Below are 24,813 nucleotides of genomic sequence, written 5' to 3'. Positions count from 1 at the left end.
TATTCCTTTAAGTGAGTTCATTAACTCAATATCACTTTGTAATTGATCATATACAAGCCTTAAGCTTGTGGACATATAATGAATCCCATTATTATAGTTGTCTATTAGATCACTTTAAGTGAATGATCATATGTTTCTATTGAGCAAGCGGATAAAGACGAATTTTAGAACAAGGATAAAACGATAAAACGGGTGAATTGGGTTGCAAACCAAGCCACCATTATCCAAAATACAACCATTATCCAAAATATATTTCCATGTCGAACACGGAAATCAAAAGGTTCTAAAATCCGAAACATAATTAAAATAAGACAATAAAAAGCGAAGCTTCATGGAAGCTATTCCTAGCTTCTCGATGGTTTCTCAAGCTTGCTTTTCTTTTCCCTTGTCCTTGATTGGTGGAGGCCCTATTTACAATAAAAAGGGGTGATGCGATCCCGCTAAGTGTTCACAAATTAAGATGTGGTCGTTGGTCACGGTCGAATCAAAACACAATTTATAGCTCCACAAGCAACTCTACAATTAGTAAAGAGGCAAGTAAAGGTCGGATCCTAAGGGACGGGAGTTGAAATGAGAATTCTATTGTAACTAGTGGTTTCTAAGGGGTGTCACAAATTGGGTTGATGTAGAAGGTTACTAAACTAAAATAGCAATGAAAATAAAACAAGCAAGATGAATTAAAGGGGTGTAAACAATTGATTAAAGGCACTAGGGTGTCATGGGATCATAGGGGAATCATGGGACATGATCATACAAACATGTTCTCAAATTATAAGCAAGCAATTATTGTTATGATGGATTGAGTTGGGTTATATCTTACAATCCTAGGAAAGTTTGGGTCCCGGAGCCGAATCGATTAGATTGTACAACACCTACAAGTCGACTTAATCTTCCCTACTCAACAACATGCATGGTCTAATGAGACTCGAGTTGGGTTATGTCTTACAAGTCTCATTGAAAAGATAGGAGATGATAGTAAATGCAAGGATTCATAGGCTTAGCATTTCATCAAATATAACATGTGCATGAGTTGAGATCAAAACAAGCAAGCAAATAAAACATGAAAGCATATTAATTTAAGCATGAATCATTCCCCATGTTGGTTTCCCCTAATCACCCATTAACCCTAGCTAAGAGACTACTCACTCATTATCATGTTGAACATGCTAGCAAGGTTGTCAATCATACTAACAAAGTGAAACATGATGAACAAATAAAAGTAATTAGCAATAATTAAAAAGGGATTAAGAGATTATACCTACTAATGATTCCAATAATAAAGCAAGAATAATAGAAGTACTTGAATGCTTGATTGAGAGGTTGTCAATCTCCCAACAATAACCCAAATAATCTTCAATTACCCAAAATAAAGGATGAACAAAAGAGAGATTGAAGAACTAACACTTGGATTAAAACTTGATTAATACTTGATTACAATATTAAAGAGAGATTTGATTGATATTAACTACACTAATTATTGATAAGAAGAACATGCTCCTCTAATTAGACTAATGGGGTATTTATAGTGAAAATTAGGGAGGATGCATTAGGGTTAACTAAGGGCTAAACTAGTAATTACACTTTTTAAGTTGAGCAAGGAGACTCCGGTATTTTCTGAGAGAAGGGCGTCTTTCTTTGAGGCTTGAAGAAGACAATCCGTGCTGTACTAGAATCCGGGCGGAATAGGGTCGGGACGGGCGGATTCTGGCATTGGAATCCGAGCGGATTCAGGGAAATCCGGGCGGATTGTGGAGGTGGAATCCGAGCGGATTGTGGCAAAGCCGCTCGGATTGTCTTCTTCAAAGGGACGGACGGATTGGTGACAATCCGCTCGATTGTCGATCAAAGAACAATTCTTCTTCTTTTCTTCCCTTTTCTTCATAAATTCCTTGGGGATTTCCTTGGGGACTCAAGGATCTTTTCTCAACATTGATCTTCTACTATAATATGTACAAAGGCCTTCTAATCTCGTCTCTCCTTGATGCTTGGTCATTGAATTCGATCAATTTAGTCTCGTTTTGCCATGAAAATGCAAGATTCTTACTCCTTTCCTACCAAGGGATCAAAATCTCAAAGAATATGCAAAACAAAGAACTAAAGATAAGAAATGACCCAAATAGGCACTAAAAAGCATGGAAACAAGGCTAATTCGGGGGGCTAAATATGCGCCAATTATGGTCACATCAAATATCCCCAAACCGAACCTTTGCTCGTCCCGAGTAAAGAGGTGACAAAGACTAGGACCAATACTAACCTATCCTAATAATATAGCCGATATGAGACAATTAGCGGGTCTCACTCTGCCCCTTCAACTCACAACAAGACAACCATGAGGTAGGATGCCTTCTTGCAAGGCAAGGTGGGTCTTGCCAAAATGGCGACACATCCAAACATTAAGCACACAAAAACACATAATGGATGCATCTACAAAAAGAATAGCCACTCCCTCATCAAGTGGCGGAGGCACTAAAGAGGAACAAATTTAAGAGCATGTAATCCTTCACAAATACTAGTTCAACAAATTACTAAGTCTAGGAGGATGGCACTAAATCACCTCCAAATGGTGTTAAACTAGACTACTTTTGTCCTCAATTTCCAAATGCTTTCGTCAAGAGCGATCGGATGGTGGTGGAATGATGATCCCTATGATGCTAGTGGCATATGACATAACAAGTCTCGAGTTCTCTACAAAAGTAAAGGTCATGGATCGTCCCAAGCTCGACCAAGTGGCTTGACAAAAGGCTTTTTGGGAATGAAATGCTCAAATCTTTATTCACAACGGGTGGATATGACTAGTATTTCAAAATTGTCCTCATTTCACTTTCACATTTCAAAAATTTAGGATGGGGTTTGTCCCTTCCGGGCTAGTGTCCTTTGCTTTCGCCAATCGCTTATTAGGCAACCGGTTAACCTCTAGACAATAGCTTTTCGGGGTGAAGTCACTCTGTCTCTGGGCGGCCGAATTCACAACCGTATGGGAGCCCAATTCAATGGATCCCACACCAAAGCACATCGAAGTGGTAAACCTCCATCAAAACAACTTTAAAATTTCTCAACATTTAACAATTCATAACATTTGAGGTTTCCTTGGCATTACATTACTTCCATATGACAAAATTTGTTTGAGATGAGCACTTCAAGCTTATTGATAGAAAATATTTTTGGGTTGCCTTACCACAAGGTCAATCAAGGTCACCTAGACAAGTTAACCAAGTCCATATCGCATTACGGGGTTGGATAGGTGACTCACATGCAAACCCTTGACTAGGCCTTGGGTCATGGGTCAAAAGACACTAGTATGACACTATCTAGGGCGTTTTACAACCATTCTAGTAGGCAAAGTCTTAAGTTGAACAAGCATTTATAATGGCTTAGTTGCTCTTGTCAAAGTTCCTAAATAGGCATTTTTCAAAACATTTCGAACATGCAACTACATGCCATGATGCAACTAATATAAACATCCTAATGCAAGTGATTCTATCAACTAATATGACATATAAGCTAGATGCAAGTCCTAAGTTCACATTGTTTTTACCGCATCAATCAAAATAAAGCCACATAGTCATTAACATAAAGAGGAAAAAGGAGATTGGAAAGATCATACCATGCAGTCTTCAATATCCTCATGTCTCGGATGTGGCGTAGTCGATCAATGTGAACAAGGATAGAACAAACACAATATATACAAAAGGAAATAAACATGTTTTTGGGTTTTCAAATTTTCAAATTTTTCAATTTTTTTGGATTTTTTGAATAAGAGTTAAATGTTAGAATTCCCATCCCCACACTAATATGGGCATTGTCCTCAATGGCCAAAATGATGGAAATTATGCAAAGATGATGCATGATTTCTATACTAAATGCAATCTACACTAAGCTATACTACATGATGCATGGTTTTTGTTATGACGGAGAGGATAATTTAGATTACCTCCCGTTGTGTATGCATTAACTTCCCCAAACCGAGTAAGACACTATTTCTAATGTCCAAGGATGGGTATAGTTTATGCACACACTATGCTATGCATGAAACTAATTTGTCATTTTGGATTTTCAAAACGGGAACAATAGAATGAAAACACCTCAATGGTACCGAGGTGTGAGTCCTCTAATGGGGCTAGGACTACTCCAACAATGATCAAAATGAAATAAAATACAAAGAGAGAAATAGACAAACCATGAGAGTGTAGGAGTCTCCAAGGCTTGCTAATCTTCCATCATGCTATCACCATCACTTCCCTCTTGAGAAGTGGACACATTACCACTTTCCTTGTCATTTGCTTCTTCACTTTCTTCCTCATCTTCCTCATCATCATCTTCACCATCCTTTTCTTCTTCACTTGCTTCTTCCTCAATATTATCATCAACTTCTTCATCATTTCCAACAACCTCATTGTCACCCAAAACGACCCTAGATGCACCCGGAAATAAGACTTCTCTATCCGCCCAACTAGGCAAAGGACAAGATGGATCAAGTAGTCCTTGCCTAGCTAGATGTAGGAGGGGTGGATATTGAGCCAAGTAGGCATTTTTCCGATCTTCATAGGCTTGCTTGTGCATTGCTTGCATGAGAAGAGTCACATAGTCTTTCCCAACTTCAACTCCTTCCGGCTTGAACTCTTCATACTCAAAGGGGTAAGGTGGTATGACAATGGAAGAGGAGGGGGTTTTGATGTTGTGGGTAGTGTTTATGAATGAATGAATGAATGAATGAAGGTAGGAGGGGTTTTAAAGAGGTCGAAATTTTCAAATCTGCAGGGGCAATCCGTGCGGATTCTGCCCAATCCCTGCGGATTCTGCTCTTTCTGAACTTTGCAAAACTCGCCTAAAGACGGGCGGATTTGGTACAATCCGCTCGGATTTGCTGAACACGGGACGAGCGGATTTGCTTAAAGACGGACGGATTCCAGTCCAGAAAATTTTGCTTGTTTTCCTCAGCTGCAAAGACGGACGGATTTCATACAAGACGGACGGATTCTTCAAGACGGGCGGACTTCCTACAATCCGCTCGGATTCTTTTACAGTCAGGAATTTTTCAAAATTCAGCTCAGTTCAAGACGGGCGTCTTGTCTGCAATACGCTCGGATTCTTCCAGACGGGCGGATTCTCGGGAATCCGCTCGGATTCTTCCCCTGTGTACCCGGATTCAGTTCCATCCGTGCACACTGCATTTCCCATACCATTCTTCCATTCTTTCTTCAAGTCTTGTGTTCGTCATTGTGGGGGTACTACTAAGGCATGGATAGCCTAGGCAATTGCCATCCCCACACTAAGCTAAAAACACTACACATCAATTGAAATTGTTAGTCCCTCCCTCACTTCTCTTAAACATGACAATTATTTTGATCAAAGTAAATAAAAATCCAAAGATGACAAAAATGCAATACAAGAATTGAAATATAAGTTAGGGAGTTAGAAATATTTACAAGTGGTGGTTTAGGGAGGACTCCACCAAACTCTCATTCTTGATGAGATGTCAAGGGGGCATGTTCAAGGTGTTGTTGATGTTGCTCAACACCTTGAAGAAGTAATCAAAAGCTTGTTCATTATTATGGTAGAGGTCCTCAATAGACCTTGGCCCTTGTTGTTGATCATGATCGATGGCATGTCCGATGTAGGGGTTAAAAATCCCTTCAAACTCGTCGTCCCAAAGACCACAAACTTCATTGAGTTGATCATTGAAAATCTCTTGCTTAGATGGAGACAACTCTCCCAATTTCTTCTCTTGGCCAATGAGGCCATCCTCTTCTTCCTTGGTTGATTTTGATGAGCTTTGCAAGCTCTCCTTGTCACAATTCACTTGCTCTTTGAATGGAGCATCTTCAATTTTCTTCTTCCATTGGAGTTCCGATTTCTTCCTTTCATCCTTTCGGCTATAATGATCAATCATGAAACATGGTTCATGCAAACGAGGGGCTCTCATAGTCTTGTCAAGATTAAAAGTTATGCTTTCATCTCCCACTTCTAGAGTGAGCTCGCCATGTTTCACATCAATCACCGCACCGGCGGTGTGTAGGAAAGGTCTTCCTAGGATGATTGGAATGTTGGAATCTTCCTCCATATCAACAATGACAAAGTCCACCGGGATGAAAAACTTCCCAATTCGCACGGGGACATCTTCCCATATCCCTAACGGTGTCTTCGTCGATCTATCGGCCATTTGGAGTGTGATGTTGGTGCATTTAAGCTCTCCCATCCCCAACTTTTTACTCACCGAGTACGGCATGACACTCACACTAGCCCCTAGATCACATAAGGCTTTGTTGATCGTTGTGTCGCTAATGGTACACGGTATTGAGAAGCTTCCCGGGTCCTTTAACTTTGGAGGTGAACTCCCTTGAAGTATTGCACTACTCACCTTGGTGAAGGCGATAGTCTCAAGCTTCCGGATTGACTTCTTCTTTGTGAGGATATCTTTCATGTATTTCGCATAGGCCGGCACGTGATTGATTAATTCCGTGAAAGGAATTGAGACTTCTAAATTCTTCACAATTTCCATGAATTTTCCAAGTTGATCATCAAATTTGGGCTTGGCTTGACGACTTGGAAAAGGAAGTCTAATCACAATGGGCTCCTTCTCCTTGGCCTTGTCTTCATTTTTCTTTGAACTTTCTTCTTTTGATGATTCTCCATCTTTGGAGTTTTCCACAATTTCTTCCTTCTCACTAGCTTCCACAACTTCATCCTCAACTTGCTTCTTCGGTGCTTCATACCTTGTACCACTCCTCAAGTGAATGGCACTAACCGTTTCATGTCTAGGGGGATTACTTTGAGGTGGTAATTGCCCCTTTTGTCTTTGTGAGCTTGAAGATGCTAGTTGAGTCAATTGTGTTTCCAACATCTTGGTGTGAGCTAGAATGTTGTTGATGGTGGTTTCCTTTGCTTGGCTATCTTTTTGCATTTGAGTGAAAAATTCTTGTTGATTCTTTTGCATTTGGAGGACCGCTTTTTGGACATCAAAACCTTGGTCATTTTGGTGATTGTATGGATTTTGATTTTGGTAACTTTGGTTTTGATTGAAAAAGGGTCTTTGATTTTGGTTTCTCATGGGTGGTGGAGTGTATGTTGTTTGAGGGTTTTGAACATTTTGGCTTTTGTATGAGAGATTTGGATGGAATTTGGTATTCTCATTGTAAAAATTTGAATAAGGGGTACCACTTTTATATGCTTGGAAAGCATTAACTTGTTCGGTTGTTCCCCTACACTCACTTGGGTCATGACCCAAAGTTCCACAATTCTCACATATCCCACTTGGGATTGATGAGGATGCCGTCATGGCATTAACATGATGCTTTGATGATTTTGAGTTTTCCTCAAGTCTAGCCATAGCTTGTTCAAACTTCAAGTTGATAGTATCGATATGGGAGCTTAGTTGGGCACCTAATTGAGTAACGGCGTCCACTTCGTGCTTTCCTCCTCTAGTAGCCTTGCGAGGCCTACTATATTGTGAATTGTGGATTGCCATCTCTTCAATTTTGCTCCAAGTTTGGTTGTCATCAACCTCGGTGAACATCCCATTCGATCCCATATTAAGGATATTTCTTGAGTCTTCATAAAGACCGTTCCAAAATTGTTGCACCAAAAACCATTCGCTAAGTCCATGGTGAGGACATGAGCGACAAATTCCCTTGAACCGCTCCCAAGCTTCATACAAAGACTCTTCATCCCTTTGCTTAAAACCCGTAATTTGAGCTCTTAGCATGTTAGTCTTTTCCGGTGGGTAGAATTTTTTGTAGAAAGCTAGAGCCAACTTATTCCAAGAATCTATTCCAAGGGTGGCCTTATCAAGGCCCTTCAACCATTGCTTCGCGGTGCCGATTAAGGAAAAAGGAAATAAGACCCATCTAATTTGGTATGAGTCACGCCCGTTTGAGAGATAGCATCACAATAATCGCAAAAGGTTTCCATATGAGAATGAGGGCCTTCACTAGGCATCCCCCCGAATTGGCTCCTCTCAACTAATTGGATGAAGGCGGACTTGGCAATAAAATTTCCGGTGAGATGTTGTGGTGTAGGAGTACCATTTGGTAGATTCTCCTCGGTGGGTACGGAGTGTGACGAGAATTTTGGCATTGTAGGTGGATTTTGTGGGGTATTGTGTAATGGGTTTTCTTCTCCTTCTATTGCGAAAGGATTGACAAACTCACTAGTGGGTTGAACAACTTCACTAACACCTCTCAAATTCCTCCTAACAAGTCTCCTATTGTTCGTCAAGGTTCTTTCGATTTCACGGTCAAAAGGTAACAAATCACCTTGTAACCTTCTAGACATGCAAAATATCAAACAACTCGAAAACAATTAGAACAAACCTTGAGGAGTTTTACTTCCTCAAGGCGAAGAAAGACACAACTAATAACAATAAAAAGAAATCTAAATCAAACAAACACCGTCCCCGGCAACGGCGCCATTTTTGATGCGATCCCGCTAAGTGTTCACAAATTAAGATGTGGTCGTTGGTCACGGTCGAATCAAAACACAATTTATAGCTCCACAAGCAACTCTACAATTAGTAAAGAGGCAAGTAAAGGTCGGATCCCAAGGGACGGGAGTTGAAATGAGAATTCTATTGTAACTAGTGGTGTCTAAGGGGTGTCACAAATTGGGTTGATGTAGAAGGTTACTAAACTAAAATAGCAATGAAAATAAAACAAGCAAGATGAATTAAAGGGGTGTAAACAATTGATTAAAGGCACTAGGGTGTCATGGGATCATAGGGGAATCATGGGACATGATCATACAAACATGTTCTCAAATTATAAGCAAGCAATTATTGTTGTGATGGATTGAGTTGGGTTATATCTTACAATCCTAGGAAAGTTTGGGTCCCGGAGCCGAATCGATTAGATTGTACAACACCTACAAGTCGACTTAATCTTCCCTACTCAACAACATGCATGGTCTAATGAGACTCGAGTTGGGTTATGTCTTACAAGTCTCATTCAAAAGATAGGAGATGATAGTAAATGCAAGGATTCATAGGCTTAGCATTTCATCAAATATAACATGTGCATGAGTTGAGATCAAAACAAGCAAGCAAATAAAACATGAAAGCATATTAATTTAAGCATGAATCATTCCCCATGTTGGTTTCCCCTAATCACCCATTAACCCTAGCTAAGAGACTACTCACTCATTATCATGTTGAACATGCTAGCAAGGTTGTCAATCATACTAACAAAGTGAAACATGATGAACAAATAAAAGTAATTAGCAATAATTAAAAAGGGATTAAGAGATTATACCTACTAATGATTCCAATAATAAAGCAAGAATAATAGAAGTACTTGAATGCTTGATTGAGAGGTTGTCAATCTCCCAACAATAACCCAAATAATCTTCAATTACCCAAAATAAAGGATGAACAAAAGAGAGATTGAAGAACTAAAACTTGGATTAAAACTTGATTAATACTTGATTACAATATTAAAGAGATATTTGATTGATATTAACTACACTAATTATTGATAAGAAGAACATGCTCTTCTAATTAGACTAATGGGGTATTTATAGTGAAAATTAGGGAGGATGCATTAGGGTTAACTAAGGGCTAAACTAGTAATTACACTTTTTTAGTTGAGCAAGGAGACTCCGGTATTTTCTGAGAGCAGGGCGTCTTTCTTTGAGGCTTGAAGAAGATAATCCGTGCTGTACTAGAATCCGGGCGGAATAGGGTCAGGACGGGCGGATTCTGGCGTTGGAATCCGAGCGGATTCAGGGAAATCCGGGCGGATTGTGGAGGTGGAATCCGAGCGTATTGTGTCAAAGCCGCTCGGATTGTGCTGCTGCGGGACGGACGGATTGGTGACAATCCGCTCGGATTGTCAGTCAGCAACAATTCTTCTTCTTTTCTTCCCTTTTCTTCATAAATTCCTTGGGGATTTCCTTGGGGACTCAAGGATCTTTTCTCAACATTGCTCTTCTACTATAATATGTACAAAGGCCTTCTAATCTCGTCTCTCCTTGATGCTTGGTCATTGAATTCGATCAATTTAGTCTCGTTTTGCCATGAAAATGCAAGATTCTTACTCCTTTCCTACCAAGGTATCAAAATCTCAAAGAATATGCAAAACAAAGAACTAAAGATAAGAAATGACCCAAATAGGCACTAAAAAGCATGGGAACAAGGCTAATTCGGGGGCTAAATATGCGCCAATTATGGTCACATCAAGGGGATACATTATCACAACTTTGTATCACAATACCATAGTTGAATTAGAAACATAAAAGAAAGGATAGTCATTTACCTACTGGAGTGATCTTTCCAGCCTTAATATCACCAAGGTATTTGGAACAATTTCTTTTCCAATGTCCAACACCATTACAATAATGGCATTTATCAAGAGGACCCTTCTTGATCTTGGAGGTGCTAGCTTCATAAGTCTTAGCTTTGGTGAAAGTGGGAGCTTGCTTCTTACCCTTCTTCCCATTCTTCTTGAACTTCCCCTTACTCTTGGTGCTTATGTTAAGCACATCCTTAGGTGAGTTGACATTTAACCCCATGTCTCTTTCGGCTTGCACAAGTAACTTGTGCAATTCTTCAAGTGACACGTCCTTGTCTTGCATGTTAAAATTCACCCGGAATTGAACATATGCCTTGACTTTGGATAAGGAGTGTAGAATCCTATCTACAATGAGTTCTTTGGGGATTTCAACTTTTTGAATCTTCAACGTCTCGACTAGCTCCATTAAGTTGAGCACATGAGGGCTAACCTTTTGGCCCTCTTTGAAGTCGAGATCAAAGAATGCCGCGGCCGCCTCATATTGGACGATCCGCGGAGTTTGTGAAAACATTGTCACAAGCTTGGAATAGATTTCATTAGCGGTGCCCATCTTAAAGGCTCTCCTTTGGAGATCCGCCTCCATCGCAAAGATCAACACATTTTTCATTGCGGCGGACTCCTTATGGTAAGCCTCATATGCTTCCCTAGTGGCGGCACTCGACCTAGCATTAGGTTCGGGTGGAGAGGCCTCGGTGAGGTAACGAAGCTTGTCGTCACCTTGGGCGGCTAATTTGAGTTGGGCATCCCAATCGGAGAAATTTAACCCATTCTTTTCAAGTTTACATCGATCCATGAAGGATCAGAGCCATGAAGTATTAGTGAGAGGTGTGGCGTTGGTGTTTGGAGTAGCCATTTGTTATGAGAAATAGAAGCGGTCTACAAAACAAAATATAGAAGGAATAAAACACATGTCGTTTTCATAATACTAATACTCGTAAAAATATTAATTTAAACAAGTTTTATTGCATTTATCTAGTGACCTCTACCCAACTTCGATGAATGATTCCAAGATCCAAATTCACATTAACTTGGGCACGGTAGGGCCGATGAAACCCTTATCAATATAACTCGATGGATTAACGCTTTAATCGATTCTACTTTTAGAACTCTTGGTCGATAAAATTACACTAACATTTATCTTTAGCCCGGAACACATGCGACTACGATCAGGAATACTTCCGTTGAGCTCAATCCAAATTTCGAATAAATGTGTCCATGATCCAAATCCACATCAACTTGGGCACGGTAGGGCCGATGAAACCCTTATCAACATGAATTCGGTGGATAGACATTTATCACCCACTTCCCCTACGTAACCAGGTTTGTACCCCGGTAGGACCGAGTGCACTCCCTCGCGAAATAGGTTTTCATGGTTTCTACTTTTTGGTAAGGCTAAGTCTCAATTGTTTAATTTTAGGGAGAGGTCATGTCAATTTATTATCTATCACGTTTTAAGTGAACTAAAGTGGTGAACTACGATAATTTTAATTGACACGGTCGATAAACTCGATAAAATGATGATGCATGTTTTAGTTATGGCGATTTAGCGATGCATGCGACATATAAATAAAAATGCAAAGCATAAAATAAATCCTAGTATGGCCTTCCTAAAATAGAAAATCTAATTAACTATTACATATTCGGAAACCAACTCCATTGGTCCCTTGAACTTCGGTTATGGCACGCATCTCGAGGTAACACCGTCTTTATGTATCGCCTTCTTGAATGACACCGTCTTCAAGGAACTCCGGAATAAATAAATTACATAACAAATTACATAATTTCCTATTATACATTTGTAATTAAAATAAAATAAATCTATTAAATTACAAAACGGTGATACGAGATCACAATAAATTACAACCGAATCGATATTCCCATACATTTCGGGTAATACCAATTAAAAACTAAGGCAATACTAAGTAAAATTACATAATTCAAAAATTACATAAAATAAAATTATGACAATCATAAATAAAATGCAGCATTATAATATGTATGAACATGCCCAATTTTATGCTAAATCGTCTTTAAGGAGCCAATATCGTATATTTAATGGTTTTTACGGATTTGCGTGATTCAACCTTTTAAAAACACAATAAATTACATAAAATCATATTTATGCACAAGTTAATTACCCTAACCAACTTAGGACTCAAAATTAGTCTCCACTAACTATTTGACCATAATTAACTTATATTTCTTAAAATTGTTCATTAATGGACTCAAAAATTACAATAAAATGCTATAAACTTCAAATAAATCACAAAAATTTCAAATAAATTCAAAATTTGAATTTTAAACTCATGAACATTCTGGAAAAATACCATGACACTCATAATGTTCAAAAACCTTAGGTTAAAAATTTCGAAATTTATCCGGAAAAACAATGTTGCGGTTTATCGGTTTTTACAAATATAATCATAAAAACATGAGAAAAATTATATTTATCAACTTTTCAATTTTAGATCTGAAATAGGTAATAAAATGCAACATGTGGCGTTTTTCCTTAGTCATGGAGTATGTTTTAGCAATAATTCACTAATTAAGTCACTATTTATGCTATTTTTCATCAATAATTCATAAATCATGCATAAAGACTTCAATATAGCCTATTATTTTACACACATCTTGTAAAATTGCATGTGACAACATACTAAATTTATATGACCAGATTCGAAATATTTCTCATATTAACCTATTTTTCTTTAAATCCGATTTTTATCATGAAAAATCTATATTTCGAGCATAAAAACTCCAAAAATTCTGAAAATTTCCAGATCATCTAAAAAATAATATATATAAAAACATATCCAAAAACCACTGGAAAATTCGAAGTTTAGCTAATTTTAGTCCGAAAATGACATTTTAATCATAAAATCACATTTTTAATGCCATTATTATATAAGATGAACAATAAAAATCCATAAATTAACCAAAATATCCTAAATACATTTTAGGATCAGAAACTTTAACATGCATAAATTATTTCGTGATATTTCATAATAACACAAATTTACAAGTTTTATATGTTAATCGTATAACTCGGAAAAACTATAACCGATTTGCATGCAAACAACCAAGGCTCTTGATACCGCTTGTTAGAAATCTTTATCTCATTACTTGACATATTCATATATGTATGATTTATTTTAGTCATAAAATTAAAAGATGATCTTATGCATGCAAACAATAAAAGATTTAAAGAAGAAATCATCATCATACATTGAGGATTTCGGATTTTATGGGCACAAGTGAGTTCTCCTACTCACTTGTTCTTGAGCTTCCTTAAGTGGATGAACAAGGATTCAAGTAGAGAATCCCTCCCAAGGATTTATACCCAAAGTAACAACTTAATAAAATTAATATTATTATTACTAGAACAATATTAATTTTTGTATAAAATTGACCAAAAATAATATTTGATCTCTCAATAATTTTGGTTGAGAGAAGGAGAAGAAGGAAGGCTTTTTATCTCTCTAAAATTCTTATTTTAGATGATGAATTATGAATGATAATACACTAACTTTTGATGTAGTGTATGAGATAAATTATAGAGCAAAAGACCCTTGGCCTTGCTCTTTGAAAAACCGGGTAAGGGGAAAGGAAAGGGACCAATGCATGCACAAGGTGGTCTTCACAAGATCAAGTAGGGTTACATGGCTAGGTTTAGGAGGAAATGATTATGTTTACCACTAACATAATCAACACAATATATTCCTAATACTCCCCTTAATTTCGGTCATTAGAGATAAAATGGACTTCATTTTATCTTTGTCAATTTGTCAATTTGTCACATGTCATATGTCAGATAAAATTGTTATGTATTTTTAACATATTAAAAATCAACGCATTATTAAAATACGTCATATACAAAATCGACTTAGTAATTCATAATTACTTGTACCAAAATAATTTACCAATTATAAATAACATCTTGTATTTATAATTTCATCTAAGCAATAAAACAATTCGATTACTTAGACCGTATCTCATTTAATCAAATTACAATGAGACACGTAAATATTACTTCCAAAATCGTCCGTCAATTTAAGTAATTTAATTAACCCGTATCGTTATACGATCAATTAAATGATCAATTAAGAGTGTTACCCTTTAGGTATGACCTAAGGTGATCAACTGATCACCACCGTCGCACGACAGTAATATCAAACTTTAGTCAGCCAATCATTACCGATATGTGTGGACCAGTTGACAGTAAAATATTACTTCCCAATTGTATTCTTTAAAATGAGACTTTAAACATGTGATCATCATGATCAACAGTTGTGATCGCATTATTGTCGGAGGACACATATTCCAACATAGAGAGCCTATGTCTAGATTGGATCTAGACACGTACTCAGAAAGTTTTGTAATGCAAATGTATACATTACAAAGGAAAACGAGTATGTAGTAAGGTTAAGTAAGGTACAAGAAGTTGATAAAACCTACTAACCAAAGCCTTCTCATAGGCTTAACATGATAAGTCATGTCATATGTCATTTCAATTGCATTGAGATGAACAACTACATATAAGATGAAAATGGATTATAAAAATATGAAGTAGTAATCAGGTATTGACTATTCATATGTGATAATCACATTTGTCGTTCGAGTTTTTAAATCTAAAAAAACTCCTTTTATACTTTGTTACATCCAAACGGGTTGTAGAGACAATATTGAACCCCGTTAAAGTGAACCCGGATTAACATGGTATTTGCCCATAGTCACTTGTATGAGGTGACGTCTCGAAGTGACTAGAGTGTGATGCGATTGATGGCAAGTTCAAGTGCCATAGAGTCATGTGAGATGACTAGTCGATCACATAGGCAGACTCGGAACACTCACAGCAAAGTGACCGCTTATAGAGTTCTTGCAAATTTATAAAGCCTGGTCGTGGCGAGAGCTACTATAGTATTCTAATGAGTCGATTCTTTTGACTAAAGACTGTTCGCCTAAGGTCGTGCGGTTTGATTAAACTTTGATTTATGTTCCTACGACCTTCGTAAATGGGGTCAAATGGTATTTTTGGGTTATGATGGTTGTGGCTAGTCGAAGGAATAGTGCGATAGGAATTGTCCACCCCCTTGTCGTGGTTAAAACAATATCTCGGGGCCACTCGAGGAGTAGTGAACGGAAATGCGTGGCCACGCTCGGAAGGTATCTATGGTAGATAAATTCGTCAATCGCTTATTCTCCGGATCGAGGAAACCACTCTCGATATGATCACTTGCAAGTACGACTCGAAAGACACCTTGCATTGAGTGGGAGATAGTAATAGGACAAGAGAATTGGTGACGCACACTTGTCGAGGACAAGTGGGAGATTGTTGGAGTGTCCCCGATAATAATGCGATCACAATTGTCGATCATGATGATCACATGTTTAAATCTCATTTTTAAGAATACGTAAGGGATGATTCATTTTATAGTCAACTGATCAACATTAATCGGTAACGATTGGCTTGCTAGAGTTTGACGTTACTGTCGTGGGACGGTGGTGGTCAGTTGATCCCTTAAGGTCACACCTAAAGGATGATGCCCTAATCTGTAAAGTTGATTAATTGTATGACGATACAAGTTAATCAATTCCTTAAAATTGAACAATTCAATTTGTGAGAGAGAATATTGATATCTTATTGTAATGAGATTAAATAAGATTTATTTTAATAATTGAAATACTTTATTACTAAAATTGTTTAATGTTTGAGAAACAATAGAGATAAGAATGAATGGTTGATTATAATTATAAGATGTTGTGAATTATAATTAAATGACCCATTTTATTTATGTGATCAAGTATCACTAGTCAATTTGTTGAATGTAATTTAATTAATTTATAAAAATGATATTTATGTGATAAATATGCATTTAATTAATTAATAACATGTAACATACTACATGTGACATATTGTGTGACAATTGACAAATTGACAAAATAAAATGGTAGTCCATTTTATAAGTGGACCGAAATGTAGAGGGTTAGTGGATGGTGGTGATTTATTTTAATAAGCTAAAATAACACCATCATGACACTACTTACCTAGCCTTACATGCCTAAGGTTTAGATAAGAACAAAAGTAAAAAGGGAAGGACCATATATTGGTCCTCACCTCCCCATAACCGTGCCCTCTCTCTACTATAGATAACTTTTGTTCTCTACTCATTCAACTAATGCATGTTCATTCATTTACATGCATTTTTCTCTCTACTCTTTGATTTTTCTCCAAAATTAGAGAAATCATGATCCAAATTGTTCAAATAAGATTACTAATATTATTAGTGTAATATATGAGTATTAGTAATCAATTTTAAGGTAAACTACTAAACCAATATCTAGCACATATTATTTAGTAGAGATATGGGATAATCTTGGGTGCAATCAAGAGGAGTGGCTTCTACACTTGAAGTCTTTGGAGGATCATTCTTTTACTCATCATAGCTCAAGAACAAGTGAAGGTAGGAGACCTTACTTGTGCCCTTAATCCGAAACATCATAGTAAGAAGTGACGATTTCTTCTCTACTCTTGTTTTAGTTTGCATGCATAAGATCTAGAATTTATTTTATGACTAAATAAATTTGAACATATGTGAATATGTAAATTAATGAGATTAAATAGATTCTAACACACACATATCGGTAATGATTGGCTGACTAGAGTTTGACATTACTGTCGTACGACGGTGGTGACCAGTTGATCCCCTTAGGTCATACCTAAAGGGTGACACTCTTAATTGTTTATTTAATTGATCGTATGTCGATACGAGTTAATTAAATTGCTTAAAATTGACGGATGATTTTGGAAGTAATATTTACGTGTCTTATTGTAATTTGATTATAATAAAATACGGTCTAAGTGATCGAATTGTTTTATTACTTAGATGAAATTATTGTTTACGGAAACAATTGAAACGGAATGAATAAATTATTATAAATACAGAATGTTGTAGTTTATAATTCGGAAACACTTTTGGTACAAGTAATTATGAATTACTATGTTAATTTTTATAAGTGACCTATTTTATTAATGTGTTGATTTTTAATTGTTAAAAATACATTTTATATATAAGATGTCATGTAATGTGTCACATGTGACATATTGACAAAATCACAAATAAAATGGACTCATCCATTTTATGTGTGTGTACCGAAATGGAGGGGTCTTTTAGTGTTTTTTATTGTGTTGTATAATAAGTGGAAAACATAATAATAAAACCTAGACCTAGCCTTGCATGCATAGCTTCATCTTGGGAAGAAAAGGAGAGCATGCATTGGGCTTTTCCCCCTCCCCATTTCTGGTTTTCCCATAAGAAAAGAGCAAATGTTTTTGCTTAATTTTTACTCTTACACTACCATATTGGCTAGTGTAACATTCATTCTAACATCTCATAAAAAATTATAGAAAGATAAGAGAGAAAATCTCCAAAAATCTTCCCCTACTCTTGGCCGAATAAACAAGAGTACAAACAAATATTTTGGGTCAATTTTAGCTAGATTAATATTGTTCTAGTACAAATAATATTAATCTATTAAGAGGTCATCTTGGGTATAAGTCTTTGGGAGGGATTCTAAGCTTGAATACTTGTTCATCCAATATTAGGAAGCTCAAGAACAAGTAAGAAGGAGATCTTACTTGTGCCCAAAAATCCGAAATTATCATAGTAAGGATTGATGATTTCTTCTCCTTTTAATTTAAGTTTGCATGCATAAGATCTAGTTTTAATTTTATGACTAAATTAAAATGTCACATATATGAATATGTAAATTAATTAGATTAATTATTCTAACAGGGATGTGCACATTAATGGGACAGGGTTTATCGCTCAGTTTGATGGGCGGGGATTTGGTGGGTACGGCTGCGGTCCCCCACTGGTAGGGCTGGTCTAGTGGACAGTCGGTGACGGTGATTGATTGGAGTGTTGTGGCTTGTGTGTGCTTTCTGTTGTGTCTGTAGTGGGTTTGCTGTTGTTGCTATATTGTCCGCAGTACTGACCTTGTGTGGTTGTTTTCTTGTTTGCTTCTGTTGTGTCTGCCGTGATCCCTTATGGTGAGCAGTCAGTCTTAGCAGGTGATGTCTTGGATGGTAGCTGGAGTCTTGGCGGGATGAGTCTTCACGAGTCATGACAGAAGTAGTTTACATAGTGTTGATGAGTGTATCGTTTGTATCAGTAGTGTTGGTTTAATCTCTTGTAAGATAATTATAAATGTTCTTTTAACGACTTTTGATGATTGCTTTCCTCAGGCAACCGAGATGGTAACGCCTTTATATGCTAGGGAAGGTCTTGTTAAGGCTCCTTGGTATATAGGGTTGTTACAAAGTTCATCTTTAGCCCGAACTTTTTGCGGCTACGGTCGCAAAATACCTTCGTTGAGATCAACCAAATTTTCGAAGTGTAATAACTACTTATTACCCCACTTACCCAACGTCAATAGAAGCACCCCGAAAAATCGTATTGTACTCCTTATGTAATTTAGATTCATTGGCTCCTACTATTTGGTAAGACTAAGTCTCAATCTTTTAAAAGTAAAGGTCTTGTCAATTTATTATCCATCAATTTTAAGTGAACTAGAAGTCGAATTATCGATAATTATAATTGACACGGTCGAAGACTCGATGTGATATGCATGTGTTGTTACGGCGATTTGGCAATGCATGCAACATATTAAAAGAAATGCAAAGCAAAATAATAAATTCCTAGTATGGCCATCCTAAAGTAGAAAATCAAATAATCTATTACCAATTCGGAAACCAACTCCTTTGGTCCCTTGAATCTTCAACTGGCTTGCCTCCCAAGAACACCGTCTTTGTCGGAACGCCTTTCCGAATGGCACCGTCTTGAAGAAACTCTGGAGTTACAAATAATAATAAAAATACATAGCTATTCCTATTATACATTTGTAAAATGAAAAACTAGTAAAAATAAAAGTGATACGAGATCACATTAAATTACAACCGAATCAATATTCCCTTACATTAAGGGTAATATCGATTAAAACTGAGGCCATACTAAGATAAAATTACATAATTCAAAATTATATAAATAAAATATGACATTCAACAATGAAATATGAAGCATTATAATATGTGTCTATCATGCCAAATTATGTGGCAAATCGCCCAATTTAACTTATATCGATTATATAACCCGGTTTTATGGAAATGCACGATTTTAACTTATTAAAATCGTTAAATAATACTAAAATCAAATTTTAGTTCAAGTTATTTATCCTAACAATCTTAGGTCTCAAAAATTAGTCATCACTCAATTTTTGACAATAATTCAATTTGATATAATTTTATGCTCATTTTGACCTTAAAATCATAACTATTATGAAATAAATCCAAATTAAATTACAATGATTTCAAAATTTGAATTTTAAATTTTTGAATATTCTGGAATATTTCCGTGACACTCATAATGTGAAAAATCATGGTTAAAATTTTTGAATTTATTTCGAGAAAATATAGTTGCAATTTATCGGTTTTATCAAATAAAACATCTAAAGTATACAAAAATTAATCTAATCAATTTTACGACTTTAGATCTGATAATTGGGATATAAATTCAACCTAAAATAATTTTCTCATGCCATGTAATTCGTTTTAGCTATTTATGCTAAAATAGTCACTATTTATGTCATTTTTACTCTAAAAATTCATAAATCATGCAAAATGAATCAAGTTCATCTCAAATTTTACACACAGTGAGTAAATTATGCATGTGACAACATATTAAAATTTAATGGCCTATTTCGAAGTTTAACTATATTTAACCATTTTACCTCCATTTAATTCATTTTTATCTCATAAAAATCATAAACCATGAAAAACAAATCAAATTTTTACGAAATTTTACATACAATAAGTAAAATATGCATGTGACGTCATATAAAAATTTCAAGGTCAGAAACTAAGTTTAACTATTTTTAGTCATTTAACCTCCATTTTTTTTTTGGGAAAGGTTAAGTAGTATAAATCAAAAGAATAGAGTTATGTACAACTTTGCATCAACCACACTATTACATCAGCAAAAAGAAAACAGACTGCAAACAAACAACAAGCTAGCAGATGCTATTCAACCATTCTATATCACTATGTTTCAACTTGTTGCAGTTTCTTCGATTAAAGCGAGAGTGCACTTCAGATAAGATGATCTTGACCACCTGAGCAGGTGCCCTTATGTAGTGATCTATTCGAGCTTCATTCCTAATCCTCCAGATATAGTAAAACATACCAACATAGCAAGCTCCAATATACCTGCGTTGAAATTTTGATCTCCTTGCTCGTGAGAACCATTGGATCAGACCAGGCACAGGAAGAGAAATCCCCAATGCTTCCTGAAGAATTCTGCTACAGGCAAGAGCATACTCACAAGCATAAAACAGGTGATGATGATCTTCGGGATGGAGTCTACAAATATCACACATGGGATCAGTGGTAATCCCCATTCTGACCAACCTATCCTTAGTCAGAAGACGAGAGTGCATAAAAGACCAGAAAATGAAAGAGTATTTAGGAACATTCAGCTGGTTCCAACAAATATGCCTCCACTCAACCTTTGGTGCTTTTAGTCTGAGCCAGTGATAACCAGATTGGACAGTGTAGGGCACATCAGCATTCAACCATTTTGAATCAGTGTATGCTTGGCGAAAAACTTGCATTATGTGAATGATTTTCCTCCATGACCAGCTGCAGTCAGGAGGAGTATAAATACACCAATCAGCACCCTTTAGGTAAACATGGTTCACCCACTTAACTCATAAATGGTCTTTTTTTGAAGCTAACCACCAAGCATATTTAACCTCCATTTATACAATTTTTATAACATAAAAAACATAAATCATGAAATATTAATCACATTAATACGAAATTTTACATACAATACATAAAATATTCATGTGAGGTCATACTAAAAAATCATGGCCAGTAGTGATGTTTAACCATTTTTAGTAAATAAAAGTTCATTTTACTCATAAAAATGTAATTATTTCACTAAAAATCATTAAAATGAGCAATAAAATACCATAAATCATAAAAATGACCTAAACACATTTTATGACCAGAATATATAACATCCATCATGATTTCGTGACTTAATCTAATAAATCACAAATTTTTAGTTTTAATTAAGTTACTAATAACTCGAAAAAACTATAAAACGATTAAGCATGCAACATCCTATGCTCTGATACCAATTTTTAGTTTTAATTAAGTTACTAAGATCAAAATTCTTCTCTACTTTGATGTGCCGTCCAAAATGCCTCTTGTAGAACATTTTTTAGTCTTCTCTAAATATCACATGCAATCATCATATTATATGTAGGTAGTAGGCTAGCTTATAAAGTGTGTCATAAGATGTTGGAGCATCTTTCCAACAACTAAATGACAAAACCAAAACTCAAGCATGCTCATTGTTTTGGACGGTACACATTGGTGTATATGGGTCCTTTTTTGTATTATAATATTTGTCCCACAAATGCTTATAAGTCTTATGTTTAATTACCTTACATAATTAAATATTAATTTGATCATACAACAATTATGTGACAAATTAATAAACATATATTCACTCAACTTATTGAGTAATATTTTATCATTATATCAACATATAATGGGTCCCATAATAGCTAGTTAGTTAAATTCACAACCTCTTGTAAATGTAAATAACTAATTACCTCTACCTCGAAATATTTATAAAACCTCAATATTATTTAGTGAATTAATATATTAATCCACTAAATCGAATCTTATTTAATCGAATTACAATAAGATACATATTTCCTCTCATAAATATAAATTGTTCTTATTTAAGGAATTAATTAACTTGTATCAATATACAACTAATTAACTTTACAGATTAGGGCATCATCCTATAGGTGTGACCTTAAGGGATCAACTGACCACCACCGTCCTACGACAGTAACGTCAAACTATAGCAAGCCAATCATTACCGATTAATGTTGATCAGTTGACTATTTAATTTATCATCCCTTTGTATTCTTATTATGAGATTTAATTATGATTTATAAATCATGTGATCGCACTATTGTTGAGGACACATACTCCAACAGTTAAAGCTCGTTATTAAAGGCGTCTAATAACTTGACCTATACTTATCGGCAAATGATTTTGTTTTAAACTTGTCTTTGACTTGGAAAGTTAGCGCTCTTGTGTGCACGACAAGAGCAATTTCGTTCCATGAAGGAGACTTATAGTTTTGAAAACTCTTCATAAATATTTTTGAAAGTATTTTGATTTGGTATTTCTGCAAATGATTTGGTATTTTGACCTTACCTTTGATTTGGAATGTGATGTTCATGAGTGCGCAACGAGAACACCTACGTCCCTTTGACAAGGATCTGGTACTGTTTGAAAATTTTACTTGAAACTTTTGTAGGAAATTTTAATTCTCACAAAGAGTAACCTTTTAATATTTTAGTTACCGATTTCAAAAAAATCCGACTTTATTTTTATAACCTTTCATTTTCTACTTTCAAGTTTTGAGGACGAAACTTTTAAAAAAGTGGGGTGATTGTAACCCGCGAATTTCTCATTTTGACATTTATAATTTATTTAACCGTTTAATTACTTTATTTTATATTTTTTTTTATAATTATTTAATTTTATTTTAAACATGATTTTATAAAAGTAATATATTAAAGCTTATTTTATATAAAAATGCGTATTTTAGTCGGATAGTAATAATAGTGACAATAATAATAATAGTTTTCCGTCTTAAGTTAATATAGACTTAAGACATTTTCCCGTCTAGCATAAGACCGCCACAATTTACTTGTAAGGCTAGGTTTAATCTTGGACCAATCAAATTTTGACAACACACATACCAACTACTCTCTCACACTCCACATTTATATAATTATTATTATTATTATTATTATTTTTTTTATTATTATTATTATTATTATTATTATTTTATACCCCCCCGACCCCTCACACCCTTCATTCTCCTTTTCGAAATCATTCAGCTGCAACAACAAAAACCAAACAGTAAGACACAAACACCATTTTCGTCGACTAAAACCCAGATTTCGATCCATTCCTCCACCTTTTCCTCTAATTCTTGCACCATTCTCCTCCTTACTTCCTCCTTCATCTTTCTAGGTAAGAAAGTCTCGTTTTTGTGGTGGTTTCGAATTTCGCCGTCTTATAAAAGTTTCGGTTTTTGCCTCGATCCTTCCGTTTTCTTGCTCCTTGATGAAGGTTTCGAAGACTCGGAGGAAGACTCAAGCTTTGGGGACCGTTTATTCGAAGAATAAGGAGCGTTCGAGGTAACGGTGATAGGTTATTCGACAAAATGTCGGGAATTCGCCCTTCCTACTCAGTTTTTACTTTTGTTTATCGTAAAGTTTAAGTCTTTACTGTGTTCTTCATATATGGAGTTGATTTTGTGATGCTTGTGGTTAGTTTATTTGGGTGTTTTCATGGCTTAGTCCTCATAATGCAGTCGGCTATGGTGATTTTCTGGTTTAGGCTGTTGCGTTTCTTTTCGAGTAAATGGCTGTGTTTTCTGGTCTTCTTGAGTTAGCAGCGACATCTAACAAAAAATAAATTTGGATGATTAAATGCTGCTGTAGAATTGCTCAACCTTTCGACACCTATCATGTAAAACGACTTGATTTTAAGCCGCCAAATGAATGGACATCTTCCAAGTAGGATGAGTTCATAAATTTCTTAGTGGTAAGCCTTGAGTACAGTATCAGCTTTATCTTTGTAAAATGTATGTGGTTATTCATGTGTAGTCGTGTCTATTTCCGTCTCACTTTGCCTCTTATTTTCGTCTTGAGCTTGAACCGAAATGACTGTTGGAATCCGTGTACATAACTGTGTCTGGGGCTGTTTTGGTCTCTGTTTTGGGACGGGTAAAGCAGTCCTTGGGGATTGTTTCAGTGCTCGATTTCCTCACATTAATGTCGTCACCTGTATACTCGATTTTTGCCGCTTGGAAAACTCGGGTTTTGAACTGTTGGTGCCCTGTTTTGTACTGTGTTTAGGACGATTTTACTTCCTGTTTTGAGGGCTGTTTTGTGCGGTTGAATGGTGGCGTGTGGGGTTGTGTTTGGCTGCGGCTATGGGCTGACCGTGGGTAGCAGTGGCCACGACAGTGTATGGTAATTTCACGGCCTCAACCACGGCTGGTGGTGTCGGATTGTGGTCTCGGTAGGAGTCGTGCTTTCCCATACTTCCTTGTGTAATTTCCTTAAACAATTTTATGGAGTTGTGGTTTGGGCTCACCACCCTCTTAATTTTGGGATAACCACAAGTATGTATTTGGGCTCACCATATTTACATTGTTGGACTTATGTGATTAAATTGTTTGGGCCAACCTTATGCTTTGTAGTAGGCTCATGAAGAAGTCACTCGTGTGGGTTTCCATTTTAATCCGTAAATTTTGCATAACGTAAATTATTCATTACCGCTTGTTATATTTTATTTAACCGGCATGTTTAATTATGAAATGAGATATTCATTAATACAATACAATTACAAAAGAATCTTTATAAATAATTA

At 36.0% G+C, this 24,813-nt stretch overlaps 1 protein-coding gene and 1 non-coding gene across 2 annotated transcripts; one reads left to right on the top strand and one right to left on the bottom strand.

The window, feature by feature from the left end:
- Window positions 1-7,595: 7,595 nt before the first annotated feature.
- LOC141654304 (small nucleolar RNA R71) lies at window positions 7,596-7,702 on the top strand. Its single transcript, XR_012547865.1, has one exon. It is a non-coding gene; the product is annotated as a small nucleolar RNA R71 (small nucleolar RNA).
- Window positions 7,703-20,345: 12,643 nt separating this feature from the next.
- On the bottom strand, window positions 20,346-20,945 carry LOC141651482 (uncharacterized). The gene has a single exon (XM_074459193.1). The coding sequence runs from the start codon at window positions 20,943-20,945 to the stop codon at window positions 20,346-20,348; it is 600 nt and encodes a 199-aa protein (XP_074315294.1).
- Window positions 20,946-24,813: the final 3,868 nt, after the last annotated feature.

Source organism: Silene latifolia, chromosome 4 (assembly GCF_048544455.1).
Source record: "Silene latifolia isolate original U9 population chromosome 4, ASM4854445v1, whole genome shotgun sequence".
Classification (NCBI taxonomy): Eukaryota; Viridiplantae; Streptophyta; class Magnoliopsida; order Caryophyllales; family Caryophyllaceae; genus Silene; species Silene latifolia.
This window is presented reverse-complemented; position numbering and strand designations above follow the sequence as displayed.

What these genes read in the sequence shown, in the direction of transcription:
- LOC141651482 (XM_074459193.1), bottom strand. Translation starts at nt 20,945, where the DNA reads ATGCAAGTTTTTCGCCAAGCATACACTGATTCAAAATGGTTGAATGCT.